The 17507-nt window shown below is 46.7% G+C and overlaps 1 protein-coding gene across 1 annotated transcript in view; it reads right to left on the minus strand.

Annotated features, from left to right (window-relative positions):
- Akap12 (A-kinase anchoring protein 12) overlaps window positions 1-17069 on the minus strand; it is an 88185-nt gene extending 71116 nt beyond the window's left edge. The window contains exon 1 of the mRNA XM_038340395.1: window positions 16783-17069. Coding sequence (XP_038196323.1) covers window positions 16783-16932 — 150 coding nt within the window. The 5' untranslated portion in view covers window positions 16933-17069. The remainder of the gene's footprint in view (window positions 1-16782) is intronic.
- Between the last annotated feature and the right edge of the window lie 438 nt (window positions 17070-17507).

Genomic DNA, 17507 nt, shown 5'->3' on the forward strand with positions numbered 1-17507 from the left:
GGAATGGGAAGTTGAGACTCACCAAAGATGTCTTGTGACCACACATATACATACACACACGCGCACGTGCACAATCACACTAAGTAAATAGGAAGAGGTCTAGAGCTGCAAACACTGCCCAGTCAGGAGTGCTTGCCTAACATGAACGAAGCCCTTTTGATCCCTGGCGCTGCACACAAGTGTGAACCCAGAACTTGGGAGATAGAAACAAAAGGACCAGAAATTTAAGTTCATCCTCTGTCCTCCACAAGTGTAAGGCCAGCCTGGGCTACCTGAGCCCTCAAAGGAATAGCTTTCTTAAAAGCTGGGGTTGTTATGACCCTCCAGTACAGTTCTTTTCTTCTCTAGTAATCAATCTCTAAAGCTTTCGGTGATCAGACTCAAGGCGAAAATAAATCAGGGTCCTACTCAAGCTCTTATCTGAAGCTGAAATAAACCAGCCGGTCCGTTCATAGCATAGGAACCGAAGGCTTTGGAGACTCTCCTTCTTCATGACCATAAAAAGCAAGGAGCCGTTGACATTTCCCCGTACTTGAGTTTGCCAGCGGAGGAATTTGCAGCTCCATTCAGGCGGGCGGATTGACCTTCCCTTGCTCTTCCTTCGAGTTCACACACACAGGCACGGAATCTCTAGCTTCTCTGCGGGACCAGGAAAGGTTTGGGGACGTAGTAATTTACAGCTTTTTAGCTCCACAGTAGTCCGATTGTCTCGGGCCCCTGAAAACACGGTCAAGGGAGGGCGCACGAAGGCTAAAGGCGGCTTGGGCCAGGACTATCGGCTCCGGCTGAAATTAAGTCTATAAACAGTTATTATTGCGGTCTGAAAGTCAAGTGAAATCTGAAACAAGTTATCTGGATTCTTTGAACAATAAGGTCAACCTGCAGGGGACTGGATCCTGAATTTTCTAAAGCATTCCTTTGGTTGGCTCAGTATCTCCTAAGGGCCCTCCCTGTCCACTATCTCCACATCTGGATCCAGTTAAATAAGGAGATAAGGAAAAAGGGCTCGGCAGGGGCAGGATGCTCCTGGCCCTAAACTCAGCACTAGGGAGGCTGAAGCAGGAGGATCAAGAACTCCTTCCTACCCAGAAGGGAAAGCCTGTCTCAAAACAGGCATAGGCAGCCTGATCTACAGAGCTAGTTCCAGGACAGTTAGGCTATGATACAGAGAAACCCTGTCTTCAAAAACAAACAGCAAACAAAAAGAAGCAAAAACAAAACAACAATGACAAAATAAATAAATAAATAAATAAATAAATAAATAAAAACAGGCATAAGGTCTAGGTTTGATTTCCCCCCCAGCACTAAAAAAAAAATAAACTTAATTCATTAATGGTAAAATAAATCCTGGTGGAGAGGCAAGATGGCTAAGTGATTAAAGGCGTTTGACACGCACACTAGGTAGCCCTAGTTCAACCCCCAGAAATGTTTCACGTTAAGGAAACCTAGGAGGCGTGATTGAGGTGTCTATTAACATTTCAAAGCAAATGCTCACTAGCTCTCCCAGTGTGGCTCCTCCCTGTTGCACAATTAATAAAAACCCAGAGACAGAATTTGGGATTCAACCTGAAGGTCATGAAAGCAAAGCAGGCTGCCATTGGATATAACCTCTACCTCAGTTCGAAATGGTGATCCTGCCTCCAGGAATCTGAGACCGAGTCTGAGAGCTGTCGCTTCCTGTTTATAATCCTCTCTAAATTCTGGGATTAACGGGTGTGCACCACTGGGATTAAAGGCCAGCACTGCCCAATTTCTATGGCAACTAGTGTGGCTACTGGGATTAAAGGTGTGTGTCAGCACTGCCTGGTCTGTAAGGCTGACCATGGGGCTGTTTTCCTCTCTGAACTTCATATAAATGTCACACATCCCAGAACTTCTCACTCCCTACCACCCCCTACCCTAAGCCTCTCCCTCCCAGAGGCTGGACTTCCTCTTCCCTTTTCAACTTCTCCTTCCTGTATAACATGAGTCATTGTGGACACTTGGCCTCTTGATCTTCTGGTCCCTTTGTCTGCTCGCTTCTTTCTCTCTTCTCTTGGTCTTTTGTTTACTAGGGCACCCCCCACTCACACACATCACACTTATGCACCACATAATTGGTTTGGTTTGCAACAGGGTAGTCCTGGCTGTCAACAAACTTGCTTTGCTGTCCAGCCCTAGTTCTCCATAGATAATGGGTACCACAATCATCTACACAAAAGATGAGTCCCCAGTAGTACCCAATATTTCCAGATAGGACCCCTGGGTCATTTAATTTGTCTCTTTTCAGACAGGGTCTCCCGTTGTCCAGGGCAGCTTCTTATTCTATACAGAAGATGACCTTGAATCTGTTCCTTCAGCATCCACCTCCAAGTCCTGAGACAATAGGACCGTGCTACAGATTGAACCCAGGACCATGTGTGATGGGTAAATACTGTACCAACTGAACTGTATCTCCAACACCCCAAATCCCCAATTCTTTAAAACCACTGACACCCCTTTCTTGCTAAATGTACTCAACCCCCTCTTCGTTCCCCCTCCTCTCCTTTTGCCCGTTACTTTTATTACTTTGTTTTAATGTGTGTGTGTGTGTGTGTGTGTGTGCGCGCGCGCGTCTTTGAGACTGTACGCCACGTGTGTGTGGGTTTCCAAAGAGGCCAGAAGAAGGGATCAGATCCCTGGAAGCTGGAGGGACAGGCAATTCTGAGCCTCTGATGTGGGTACTGGGAACCAAACTCAGGTCCTCTGGAAGAGCCGGAAGTGCCATCTCTCCAGCCCCTGCCTATTAGTCTTTAAATGAAATCTATCTCAGGACCATGCAGTGACCCCCCCCCCCCAAAAAAAAGTACCCATCACACATATGCTATTTCTTGAAGATGTGAGCTTGAACAATGAATCTGGAACTTTGAATCCAACTCGCTGCCTGATTTGCCTTAGACTGAAGCATTCTGGGAAAGGAATCAGCTGGGTCCCAGGGCTCAGAGGGACTAACTGCCTGAGAAAGCTTTCCCTGTCCAATGCAGTTCTTTAAACCATGACCTACTTCCCTGAATACTGCACCATTCTTTGCATTCCTCCCTGTCTTGAGGGACTCATTTGAAATCTATCACTGTTAGAGTCTGGATACTACTGTTGGGTCTCAGTCACCACAAAATCCCCTCATAGAATAGCAACTAAAACATATATATTTAAGCATTCTAAAGACCTCAGTTATTACTAAAGGAATTACTAGTTTTCATGTTGCTCAAAGCAACCAAGTTTAGTTTATTATAAGCAAAAGACTTAAGATTACCTAATTTCTTACAAGTAAATTTTAGTCCTTGAGGTTTTTCAATAAAGGGTGTGTGCGTATCTGTGGTGTGTGTGTGTGTGTGTGTGTGTGTAAATTCATCAACCTAGGTTTGAGTTTCATTACAGTTCAGTATTTTTTTTGCATCAATATTCTACACCAGCTATGCCAAGACTGGAAGAAATTGTGGTAATAAGAAAGAATTTAACAAAAATTTGTAGCATTCCCTGCCACTTGAGTGACTTATTTTCTACAAAACATGGCACAAAGATTATAAATTTCCATTTAAATATCCTCCGTTACAACACAGAAGCTGGAGCTCAACTCTAAATAATGACTTGCTTGTTTATGTTATTTCTGAAACAATTAAAAAATTCATCATGAGAGATGGTTCAGTGGTTAAGAGCCCTGACCGCTCTTCCATAGTACCTGGGGGTTCAATTCCCAGCGCCTACAGACTCACAACAATAGTTCCTGGGGAGCCAAAACCCGTACACAGGCATCCACACAGGCAAACACCAATGCACATAAAAATAATAGCAAGATGGTGCCTGTCAACATTCCCATGTCTCAGGAGACTGAGCCAGGAGTTCAAGGCCTGCTTGGGCTACAAAGTAAGACTTTGCTTCAAAGATGGAAACAAACAAGAAGTGGCCGGTTCTTAGTGACCTGGAGGCCGCTTTCCCCCCACCTCACTGTTATTTACACTGCACTGTCTAACTATAAATTCAGAGAAGGGAGAGCACACGTTGAACTTTCTGTGGAACTTAGTGCTCACACCCCAGTGGAGAAGAGTAATTCCAAACATCAAGTTTCTAAAAGTCAGTCTTCTGGAAAGTCTGTTAGGACTGGGTTTAAATGATCACTAAGAACCACACATGTAGCCAGGGGGTGGTGGCACACACCTTTAATCCCAGCACTTGGGAGGCAGAGGAAGGTGGATCTTTGTGAGGTCGAGGCCAGCCTGGTCTATAAGAGCTAGTTCCAGGCCAGATAGAGCTATTACACAGAGAAACCTAGTCTCAAAAAAAAAAAAAAGAGAGAGAGAGAGAGAGAATGAAAGAAAGAAAAAAAAGAAAAAAGAACCACACATAATAAAATCTAGCAATCATTAAAGCAAAAGATAACAATACATGTCTGTAAGCCCTAAAATCAGAAAGCTGAGGCAGGAGGATTGAGAGTTTATCTTAAAAATTAGTTAATTAAACTGAGAATAGTGGCACTTGGGAGGTAGAAGCAGGCAGATCTCTGTGAGTTCAAGGTCAGCCTGGTCTACAGAGCGAGTTCCAGGATAGCCAGGGCTACATAGTTACGACCCTGTCACAAAAGTAATATGAATAACCCTAATAATAAAATGAATAAATTTTAAAAATAAAATGTGAAGAACTACAAAACAAATACTCCTGCTTACTGTGTGACAATCTACACTTCATGACGAAAGCTAACAAGACACGAGGAAGCATCTGTATTTGTTTGTGTTCATGTATGTGTGTGCTCATGTGTGAATGGGTGCAGTATATAGAGGCCAGGTCTTCCTCAATTGTTCATCTTTTAAAAGCTCTGTCTCCGTGTGTGTGTCTCCAAGACAGGGTTTCTCTGTGTACTCCCTGGCTGTTCTGGAACTCCCTCTGTAGACCAGGCTGGCCTCAAACTCAGAGAACTACCTGTCTCTGCCTTCCCAGTGCTGGGTTTGAAAGTGTGTGCCACCACACCCAGCCCCTTTAGATTTTTATTACATGCATTATTGTGCATGTGTGCGTGTGTGTATGTGCATGTACACACCCATGGCATGGTGCACATGTGGAAGTCAAAGGCCAACTCAAAGGAGTCAGTTCTCTCCTTCTGCCATGTGGGTTTGGAAGACCAAACTCAGGCCAGGCGTGGCACCAATGCTTTAACACATCAAGCCATCTTGCTGCTCCAATTCTTATTATCTGTTTATTGAGACGGGGTCTCACTGTGTAGCCCAGGTCTGGAACTGGCTATATAGACCAGGCTGGCCTCAAACTCAGAGAATTCTGTTTCTACTGGGATTAAAGGCATGTGTAACCACGCCCAGCCACAATTTAATTTTTCAAGCCAGAGTCTTTCATGAACCCTGGAGCTCACCAGTTGGGCTGGACAGGGTAGCCAGCAAGCCTCGAGGATCCTCTTGTCCTTGTTACCCCAGTGGTGGGATTATGGATACATACATTACATGGATGCTGGGATACGGTTCAAGCCTTCATGCTTGGATGGCAAGCATGCTACTGACTGAGTTATCTCATACCCTCCTTTTCTTGTCACCCCTCCCCTTAGGAGTCAGGTTTATTATGTAGCTCAGGCTAGCCCTGAACTCACACTCCTCCTGCTTCACCCCTGCTGAGATTTCAGGGGTGTGTGTGTGTGTGTGTGTGTGTGTGTGTGTGTGATCATGTGTGGCTCAAAGTACGCTCAAAGTATCGAGTCGTGTCCAGCCAGTATTTTGGCTCACACCTCTAATCTTAATTCTCGAGAGGCCGAATCATGATTGTCCTACGTTAAGGCCATCCTGGGCTACACAGTAAGTTTCAGAGGAGCTTGGACTACTGTGCTTAGAAAATAAAGAGTGACGAGCTGCAAGATGGCTTCGAGTTAGGTCCTGGGACTGTGACCCCAACACTGCAACCCCCAACAATCCCTGTGAGACAGGAGGCGGAGAAGGAGAGAATTGCCTGGAAGCTCTGGGGCCAGCTGGTTTGGAGTGCACAGCGCAACAAGAACATGACAGACTATCTCAAACAAGGTGGAAGGAAAGGACCGACTCCCGGAAGTTGTCCTCTGGCCATACCGAAGCCATAGCACACACAATCTCCCGGCGCCCGCCCCCAACAACAACAAACAGGACATTTTAAAAGGAGTGATGGATGCATTGACAGCTGTGACAACTGGAACCCAGAACCTGCACCGATCTACTCCAAAAGGAACCATACACTCAGACACACTACGAGAGTAAACCGGCCGGCCGCCTTGTCCTCGGAAAGGCCTGAAAAGCCGACACTGAGCATGCGCATTACCCCAAAGAAACACCCTCTTTAAAAGCCAAGATGAGCTGTCCCTGAGACACCTCCTCTTCCACCTTCAAACAGAAGGGGTGCGGTCGACCCTCAGGGACCTCCATTTCCTAATGGAGAAGATTCGTTATGGTAAGTGGTGTTCTGGCAGCTGACCAACTCGCTGCCTTCGCTTGTATCTCCTCTTTCTGTCCACCTTTCCTCCTCTCTATACCCCTTGTTGACCGCCATCTACAGATTCCATAGCATTATCCCTCCTCTTGATGACCTTTGTGCCCACCACACCCAGTCTGTGCTCCCGTGAAAACCACTATTGGAGATGCGTAGCTGAGTGTAGTTAGAAGCATCTCGTGATGGTCAGTCAGCCATACATAGTTTGCTGAAGCCTCCGCGTATATATTTGTATATTCTTATCAGGCTACATACATACATGGCTACATAGCCTCAGCTGGCCTCAAACTCAAATCCTCCTGCCTCAGCCTCTTGGGGGTACACCCTCCTGTACATCCTTATTTGGAGCCCAAATTACTACTGTCAAGCTTCATTTCTGCTGCTGTGATAGAACGCCGTGATAGAAGGAATGGATCAGAGAACGGATTATTTGAGCTCAGTTCCAGGTTTCAGCTCATTCCGAGGGGAAGTCAAGACAGCAGGAGACAGAGGACCAAAAGAGAAATGGATGTGAAGATGCTAACCGCTCAGCTAGCTCTGCTCTTACTGCCTCCAGGGCTTCAAAGAATGGTAGCACACCTTCAGGCTAGGTCTTTCCCCGTCCTCCAGATATGCCCGGAAGCCAACCTGATCTAGATCTGTCCTCCTGGACACTCTCTCCAGGTGTCTTTAAGTATTATCAAGTTAACAGTTTAAAATGCCTCCCTTCAGGCTACAGAAATGGCTCAGAGGTTAAGAGCACTGGCTGCTCTTCCACAGGTCCTGAGTTCAATTCCCAGCAACCACAAGGTGGCTTGCAACCATCTACAATGAGATCTGGCGCCCTCTTCTGGCCTGCAGGCATACATGCAGACAGAGAACACTGTATCCATAATAAATAAATAAATCTACACATGGTCCAAGATGTGTGGGAGGCCGAACCAGAAGCATCACTTGAACCTGGGAGTTCAAGGGCCAGGCTGGAAAACACAGGGGACCTTGTTTTGTTTTGAGACAAGTTTGCACCTGACTTGATTTGTAACCTCATCTGACTCCCAAATCTTTCTCCTTCATCAGCTTTGTCCAATGCTGGGATTACAAGTTAAGTGCCTGAATAGTGATTGTCTTTTATTTTTTATTTTTTTAGGGGGGTTGCTTTTTGTTGTTTTAGCTTTTAGGTCTTTATTATTGAGGAAAGGTATATATGATGTGTTTGTGTTAAGTCTGGGCACACACAGACTATGGCATATGTATGGCGGTCAGAGGACAACTCTGTCATGGGTTCTGTGGATCAAACAACAAGTCACTGGGCTAGTGTGGCAAATACCTTTACCTGCTGAGCCACTATCTGTTCCCCTCACTTGCCGGCCTTTCTGACCGCCCTGCGCCAAACCTGTATCCTGCTCAGATTTCACCAAGCCGGCTGATATCTGAGCCAACAGCATCCTTAGAAAATGTTCGCTGGTCACCTCCCTTTGCAACCTCACGCCCCACCTGTCTCCATCTGGACCTTCCCAGCTTCATCCTCCACCTGGGGCACCTTTTGCGTCTGCACTCTGTTCTGTGTCAAGCTTACATTCACTTTTAAAGCTCTCCACTGTTGGAGCAATTCTTATACCATTGGGTGAAACGTGATTTATCATCCCTTTTCCATTATCCCCTGAATAAGATCCATCTCCTTAATATACCCTTCTGGCCTCCTCATTAATGGTCTTTGATGTGGCTAGAATACTTTCCCAAAATAATATTTGCTTTTTTAAAGATTTATTTATTATGTATACGGGCTTTGCCTGCATGAATGGCTGCAGAGGACCCCAGATCTCATTACAGAAGGTTGTGAGCCACCATGTGTTTGCTGGGAATTGAACTCAGGATCCCTGGAAGAGCAGCCAGTGCTCTTAACTGCTGAGCCATCTCTCCCATCCCCTACTCTTTGCTTTTCAAAGTAGTTATCTAGAAAAATTCTCTGCCTGAGTATGGACCAACGGATGGCGGTTCTGTCCTCTTTCACACTTCACCTAAATCCGTCACTGAACACTGAATCTGAAGGGTCCTTCCTTTCCAGCCCCGCCCGGCGGTGCTGCTTCCAATGCTGTGTGCTTTCCTTTCACTCAGCATCTAAACCGGTGCCTTCTGAACGCTATGTGCTTAAGAATCATCTGCTTGATCGGGCAGGGGCGGTGCACATCTTTAATCCCAGCACTCGGGAGGCAGAGGCAGGCGGATCTCCGTTTTCTACACTGGAGATGCAACCCAGAAAAACTGTCTTCGCTAAAAAACTGTCATCATTGGGCTTTATCCCCAAGCTCAGAAAATACAAACACAGTTCCTTTTCCCTTAGAAACAGGGTCTCTCTGTGTATCCAAGGCTAGCCTCAACTGCTCCCTCCTTTGGCGTCAGCCTCCTAAACACTAAGCCTACAGGTTCGTGCAATCATGCCTGGATCATACTTGGCTACCTTTGAAGTATAATGTTATCACATGCTAAGAAGACAAATGAAGTTTAGAAAACAATGCCCAATTTCTGCTTTTTTAATACTCAAGTGGGCATGAACTCACCACTCAGTCATGAGAAGCAAGGATGTGAGATATGAAATAAAAAAAAAAAATCCCCCCCCCTTTTTTTGCGACAGGGTTTCTCTGCATTAACAGCACAGGCTGTCCTGGAACTCACTCTGTAGACCAGGCTGGCCTCCAACTCACAGAGATCCGCCTGCTTCTGCCTCACTGGTGCTGGGTTTAAAGGCGTGCACCACCACCCTTTAAACCATATGGTTGGTGTTATAATTAACCAGATGTTTTTAATTTAGTGTACAAAAACAGAGGGAAGTTGTTTAAATTTGTTAATTGAAACAGACGTATGCATATGTAGAAGAAGATTCAACAAGAGAGATTGTGACCCACGGCACCAGAGTAATAGGAAACACACCAGCACCTGACAGGGCTTGTGGGCACCAGCCTCCACCCAACATGGCTCCTGCAGGGGTGCCTCCACCCACAGCATACTACGTAGGAGGATAATTTCCTTTTTCCTTTATTTTCTTCTCTAGATACTTGAGAGGGAAGAAATCTGACACCTTCCTTTCCACCCACACAAGCTCCAACCTTAATGAGTCTGGGTTTTCACCTAAGCCTTGAACACTAGGGAAAGAAGACACACACAATACACATACAGACACGCACGCAGGTACACGGACACACGCATGCAGGCATGCCTACCATCCCAGCACTTGGAGGTAGAGAAAGAAGGCTCAGGAACCCAAGGGCAAGACTTGGCTCCATAGTGATTTCAAGGAGGAGTATCTTGCCTTTAAGATAAAATCCTATCTCCAAATCAAAGAAAAAGAGAAGCCCTGATAAAACAAAACAAGAGTAATCACAAGCCCTCATCCTTTCCTCCCCTAGCAGCAAGGCCCAGGATCCAACCAGTGAGTCAGAGAATCAATCACAAAAGGACAAAGGGCAGGAAAGGTGGCTCAGCACTTAAGAGCTGCTCTTCCACAGGACCCGGGTTCAGTTCCCAACACTCCCATGGTGGCTCACAACCACCTGTAACTCCAGTTCTCCAGGATCTGATGCACACGTGCGGTAAACATATCATATTTTGAGGCAAACACACCTATGAAATATAAATGAATCCTCCCCCCTTTTTTTCTTTTAAGTTTTGCTTTTTCAAGAAAGAGTTTCTTTCTGTAACAGTCCTGGCTTTCTTGGAATTTATTCTGTAGACCAGGCTGACCTCGAACTCACAGAGATCCGCCTGCCTCTGCCTCCTAAGTGCTGGGATTAAACGCAGGCGCCGCCACCACCACCCACAGGTTTTGTTTTGTTTCTTAAACTAATGTCATAGTAGCTCTACCAGCAAGATCAGTCATTGAATAATAGCACCTGCTGCTAAGGCTGAGGATCCTAGTTCACGCTCTGGGATGTGGAGAACTGACTCAGACCTGCACACCCTCGCCACGGTAACACGGACAATACATTACATACACTCCTCCTTGCCTACCTTGCTCCTGTAGTATTTTTATTTTGTTTGTTTTTCTGAGACAGGCTCTCACTGTGTAGCCCTGGCTGGCCCAGAACTCACAGAGGGCCTGCCCTTTGTCTTCCAGTGCTAGGATTAAATGGCACGCCACTGCACCTGGCTGCCGCTGTAGTATTTTTAAACGTTTCAGTTAAGGGAGCTGAAAGTTGGGGTCAGGATTTCAACAGATGGAGGTCTTAACTGTTTTTCGCAAAATGCTGAATGCCATATACTCCAATTCCACAGTTCACAAAGGACCGCCCACATAAACTACACAGGTTAGTGATGAGCATAACCTCCCATGATCCTTTTCTTCCACAGGTGTTCTGTTCCCTAAACCCTGAATATATTTGAAAACTTACAGAAGACAATGAAAATAGGCAGCTTCATTGGGTTGAAAACAAACACACCTTTGTGCTTGTGTGGTGTGGGGGCGGGAATGAAACTCAGGGCTTCCCACCTGCTAAGAACAGCCTATCATCCTCAGCTACCATCCTGGCCTCAACGCGAGGATACTATTTCTTCATGTAGATTGCCCTAAATTTCACAGGAAGCAGGGGTTTTGAAGGAACTTCTCCACTGGGCCCTAAGGGTCTGGGCAAAGTGGGGTGATTCCTGCTAAGTTCCAGGCCACCAAGCTGAAACCAAATTGTTTATCTGACCTGCAAGATATCAAAAGATAAAGAGATAGATAAGAGGCAACCCCAGCTCTGTGTGATGCATGCCTGCAGCCATCCCGACCCTCAAGAGGCTTAGGCAAGAGGAGTGCCTGGTATGAGCCTGGGTTACTTTGAGGCCCTGTCTTAAAAAATAAATAACTAAAGAAGTAAAATCCAAACCCACCAGGACAGTTTTAGCTGTATAGAGTCCCCGCTGCATTAATCTTTACAAGATAAGTAACTTTTGGTTCCGTGTCTGGTTTCCTCAGCCCTTTTTCTTCTATGACGTCAACCTCAATCCGGCTCATCTGGTCAGTCATTCCTTAGAAAAGGTTGTCTATTCTAGAAGCACAGAAGCCCACTAAAGCGGGACTCGATCCTGCATGCCTATAACCCCAGCTACTAGAGCTGAGGACAAGAGCCATGTCAGCCCCAAGATATGAGACCAGCCTAGGCAAGGGGAAGAACCTTGTCTCATGCATACACAGAAAGGTTAATGGAGATCTTAAACTAAATATATTATACATTTGTCTATTTAAAAAGTGTGTGCTCTCGTGCCCAGTGGAGGCTCTGCAGAGGTCAGAGGAGGACAACAGGTGGCCAGTTCGGTTACTTTCTGCCCTATTCCCTTGAGACAGGGTTGCTCTAAGCCTGGAGCTCCCAGCTGTCAGACTATACGGGCAACATTGACCTGGTACTGGGATGACAGGCTACAAAACCAAGCTTTTAATGTGGGTGCTGGGGACTCACACACTGGTCCTCACAATCGGGCCGCAAGTACACTTACCGATAGCCCAGGCTAACCCCAAACTATGTAGCCGTATTCTTTCACCTCCTGGCAATCCTAAATGACTTGAAACCTTACTCACACCTCCATCCCCAATGTTCAGCAGTTTTTGTTTAAGTTTTGAAGCCTTTTTACTCTGTATCCCAGGTTAACCTGGAACTCAATATCTAGCCCAGGCTGGTCTTGAACTTGCTACGTCCCTACCTCAGTCTCTCAAGGGCTATGATGACAAAGGTGCACGCTTGCTAGGTTTGGTCTCTGATATAGCAAGAGAACAGCCCCCTCTTGTCATGGGGAAAACCTGTAACACACGCAAAAACTCCACCTTCCTCAGGAGTAGAGGAAGAATCTGAGGTTTAAGGATAGCGTCCTCTATATAGTGAGTTTGGAGTCAGCTTGGACTATCACACACACACACACACACACGCATGCACACAGATGTAATCATTTATTTATAAACAAAGGTTAAAAGCAAAGGTTACTTCAGAGGCATTCTGAGTGCCAAATTTGACCTTCAGTTTGGCTCCAGAAAGAGTGGCAGAGCAATGGAAGCCCATTCGTTAGTCACTGGTCCGTCAGCAACTGAATGAATATAAACTTGCAGAGCATAGAGCTTATAAACACGCAGTGGAGGAAATGAGAAGCCAACCTCACCGTCCCCAAGAGTAGCCATAAAGTCTTAAAGCCAGCAAATAACTGACCAGGCCGTATCCCCTAGGATTTGCATATGAAGACTGAAGCCTGACCACGGGACTCCCTGCATTTTACTGAAGTGTGTCCGAGATAAAACCAAAACACGGGGCATTGAAATGTTAAGCTTGAGTAATCAAAGGTTTAACTCTATTGGGCTGGTGTAGTGTGCTTGCTTGGCAGAACCCAAAACAAGAGAAAGAGGAAGAAGATATGGTTTAACTTCCAGAAGCTAGAGAGGGCTCAGTGGCTAAGCACACTTACTGTGAGAAGACTAGAGGGATCCCAGCACCCACACCAGGGAGCACACAACAGCCTGGAACTCCTGCTCCAAAGAACCTGAAGCCCACTCTGGCCTCCACGGCACGCTCACGCACATACACACGCACATGTGCATGCGCGCGCGCGCGCGCACACACACACACACACACACACACACTAAATATATAATCATTTTAAAAAGAAAGACGCTGGGTGGTGGCTGAGGCTGGCAGGTCTCTGAGTTCAAGGCCAACCTGGTCCACAAAACCAGGTCCTTGACAGCCAGGACTACAGAGAAACCCTGCCTCAAAAGCAAGCAAGCAAACAAACAAGTTTAGCCCTCTACGAGGCCCATGTGGCAGAATTCAATTAGGAAGCTGCCTTTGGGGACTCTGAGTGAACAATTGATAACTAAAGCCACCAGAAAAGGGCGTGGGGACTGTGTTAGTGTTAGTGTACACGCACTGGGTTCCCTTTCTAGCATCCAATAACTAATAAAATTTGGACTGTACACAGATGCCGTGAGGAAACCCATTTCTTTATAAGTTGACCTAAAATTTAAAAAATATATTAAGAGATAAAAAGAAAGCTGAAGAGTGGTGGCTCCCAGTTGTAATTTCAATAGCTGGCAGCTGAGGCAGGAGGATCAAGTTCAAGGCCAGTCTGGGCTGCACAGTGAGTTCCCAGGACAGCCTTGGCTACAGAAGGACTCATGGTCTAAGAAACAAAACAAAAACTCCAAACCAACTGATTTACTAAATGTGTAGCACGTATGATATAAATGTTTGACATTGCATACAGGAAAAAAAATCTGATTATAATCTTTAATGATTACATTACATAAAAAGGAAAAAAAAGATCATTCTACCCAAAGAGGGGAAAACCGCATACTATCTAGTAAACCTCCCCCAAATGTTTATACATCCATCAAGATTTTATATTCTTGATGTAACCCATAAGTGACTCAGTGTATGTATCATCTGAGCAAAAATAAATAAATAAATAAATAAATAAATAACAAAAGCAAAAAACAAAACAAACAAAAAACAAGCAAGGTTTCACATAGCCCTGACCGGCTTCAAAGTCAGTCACAGCAGTCCCCCTGCCTCAGCCGTCGGTGCTAGGACTGCAAATGAGGGCCTCCACACCCAGCCAAGCCACTACTTCCAAAGAACAAAACAAATCTTCAACTCTTGAGTTTCTCCCTCAATCATCTACCCCGTCTACTCATTACCAAATAGGCCAGACTCAGTCCCTTTCTGGTAAATGAATCTAATAAATCAAAATGAGGTTAAAGGTGAAGCAGGAGAGACAGACACCCGGTACTTGCCGACGAAAACCCAAGGGCCAATAGCATCACTTCTTACCATCAATTCTAAGTCCCAACACGCCCTGCCGGGAACCACGCCTCCCACAGGGGGCAGTTTGTCAGCAAAACCAGAGAGGCTCTTACCTTGTGGAGCATGCAGACCAGCCAAGCTATTAGTTAAAAAGGCCCTAAATCCACAAATGTAGACTCTGCAGGGAAGGGACCAAAGGGTTAAGGCGCCAAGAGTGACAGATGGGACCTCTCCACCTTGGAAATCAGGGACTGGGGCTTCAGATAGAGAGCAAGGGTAGAATTTGGGGGTGCCAAATCATTCTTAATTCTGAGATCCTATTGAAAAGTCTTAGGTCAAGAAAGCCTGAGCGATCTGTGGGTTGAAATGAAGGAACACATATATATTCCAACAAGCACATGCAAGTGTATCGATCCATCTCCAAATTGATAACTGGGAAACTGGCCAACGCATTAATGATGCCGTGGCTGTGGATGTCGCTTAAGTCATCTTATGAAAGAGACTGCTTGGATATTTCAAGATGGCGGTTGACTAGGATAGAGAAGGGAGGTACAGGTTACGGGAGGGTGTGGAAGGTGGAAAAAGGAACGAATTTTTTTAAAGTAAACAAATGTAATTTATTGGGAAGGGGATACAGTTCATAGTTCAGTGTAAACAGATAATATTACTTCAAGTCATGTAAAAAACCGAGGTAAGGAATGCCTCCTGACTACAATGTTTTTGGCAGTTATACCTTAACATTACTGTATTCCAAACCAGAACTATGCTGACAACAGTGGTCATCAAAACATGGGGTGGGGCAGTGAGATGGCTCAGCAGGTGGAGGGGCTTACCCTGCCGAGCTGGTGACAGGAGTTCAAGACCTACAACTCACTAAAGGTAGGAGAGAACCAGCTGTACAGGCCTGTTGTCTGACCTTCACACGTGAGCACCAGGGCTCATTTACCCCTCCCCTACACACACAGATCATGCACACACCTGCGCTCTTTCTCTCATAAGTAATTCTTTCGGGTCTACATGAGCTCGTTCCAGGACAGGCTCCAAAAGCTACAGAGAAACCCTGTCTCGAAAGAAAAAAAAGAAAGAAGTAAAAAGAAAAAAAAAAGATTGTTACACAGTATTCAAATGTAACTGAGGCATCCAAAGGATGGAGATTGTACCACAGAAGGTGAGGTGAGGGTGGGAAACCTAAGCATCCAAAGCAGTGAGGACGCTGGATTTTACAAGTAGCGATTAGTTAAAAAAAAAAAAAAAAAAAAGTGGAGGCAGAAACTGTCAAGAGCCACCATCAGCCTATACTATAACGGGACAACTAAAGAGGTCAAGGGGATCAGGTCCGACTTCTGTGAGATTTACCTGGACCTCAATGGTTTTTTGTTCTACACAGAAAGATGTTTACATTTCCAGAGACATTCCTAATGGTCCTCTCTACTCTCTATCTCCAAATTCAGCAATTGGTTGATTTTTCTTCAAGTTGTTTGGTTGTTCACATGTTTCTGTAGGAATAGCGTAACTCCACCTATGTGAAGTCTTGCTCACAAACACGTGCTGGCAAACAGCTAAAATGCCATTGTCGCAGCCGGGCGTGGCTGCAAAGTCATTTGAGAGGCTGAGGCAGGAGGATTGCCACTAGTTGGGCTAGGTCGTGAGTTCCAAGCCAGCCAAGGTTAGAGGGAGACCCTGTCTCAAAAAACAAATAAGCAAATTAATTAACAACCCCGAACAACAAGAAAAGAAAAACAACTAAAAAAAAAAATACTATAATGAGAATAAGACACAAAGGTATAGGCTGTGTTTGTTGTACCAGATGAAATATTCCGACCTCGAACCAAGCAGGCCTGTAAAATGCAGTATTTCTAGAGCTTTTCAGTAGACTCGACAGAGTGTAAGGAACGCTCGCTTACATCGGTGGCAAACTTCTAACTCCAGTGTTTGTTTATCCGACTGAGTCCACAGGCAGCAAACTGTGAGAAAGGGAGACAGGATGCCAGGAGCTTTGCCTAGCCCTCCATTGGTGCTTCTGCTCGGGTTCTCTCTGTCTGAAACAGAGCTACACGCCAGGCTCTCTGCATCAGCTAGGCGGTGTCCCAGGCACTGCCGCAGGAGTCTGGGTACCAAATCCGGTGGCCCGGGTGGAAGCTGGTGTCAAGGCCAATACTGGGTGGGGAACCTAGGACCCAGGTTAGCAACGCTCCAAAGCACGTTCCGACTTTCCCTCTCTGGGACCATGGACCTGGGGGTGTGTGAGTAGCTTCAAATGCCTAGCCATGGTCAGTTCTTATGGATGCCCACCAGCCATCCCCCAGGCTGCCAGCCCACCGGAAGAGAGGGAAAAGGCTTTAGAGCGGCGGGCAGGAGCAGATTTGATGGCTGCGGAAGGGCTAGGTCGCCGCCCTTAGGGACCCACGACAAAGATGCCAGCCCCGCCCCGGTGCGACAGACCCCGAGAGCCTGCAAAGGGCTGCGCTCGAGTTTGCAGACGGTCTGTACCGGCGGGAAGTTGTGGCAGGCGGAAACCGCCAGGACGCCCCATCTCCATCCCGCCCCACCCAGGCAGGTGGCCGCAGCATACCTTGGTGGCGGGGTCCGCCTCGGCAGGTTCTTCAGCTGCTCCTGGTGCTTCCGCTGCGGGCCCGTGGCCACTGAGCTCCAGCTCACTCGGCGTGTCGCTCCCCGCCGGCTGCTCGGGACTCCGCTGCTCGGTGGAACTGCCTGCGCCCATGGCTCAGTGGCTCTTCTAACACCCGCTGGCTAGCGGCCTTCCAGGGACCGCGAGGACGCCGAGGGGCTAGGGGACGTGCTCCCAGGACCACGGGGACTAGGGGTGAGGAGCACCGGCTCTCCGCGATCCTGCTGAGAACGCGCCCGGACTGCGAATGAAGGGGACGCGCTCGTGGCAAACTCCTTAAAAGAAAAAAAAAGCCACCTCGTAGCCTCCTCCCCCCTCCTTGTTTTTCCCTCCCTTCATCACATGAGCACAGCCCAGACACGCCTTGCAGCATCTCCCCCTAGGCTGCTAGGACCAGAGGCTCCGCCACCAGGTTCCTAGAAGCCCACCCCACCCCCCAGGGCTCCTCAGGTCCCTAAAGGGGACAAGAGCTTTGGGATCTGTCCCGGGGCTGAAGAAGATTAAGGGACAGCAAGACTGAAGGGAGAGGCAGCAAAAGCTTTGTTTTTTTAATTCAATGATTGATACCCCCAAGGTTGGAGTTTCTGCAGCCCTGGGATTTGCATCTGGCTAGGCGCGAACCCAAATCCCCATTTGCTTTTCTTCAGATTGTGTTTGACTTGAGGCAT

Source organism: Arvicola amphibius, chromosome 8, assembly GCF_903992535.2.
Source record: "Arvicola amphibius chromosome 8, mArvAmp1.2, whole genome shotgun sequence".
Classification (NCBI taxonomy): Eukaryota; Metazoa; Chordata; class Mammalia; order Rodentia; family Cricetidae; genus Arvicola; species Arvicola amphibius.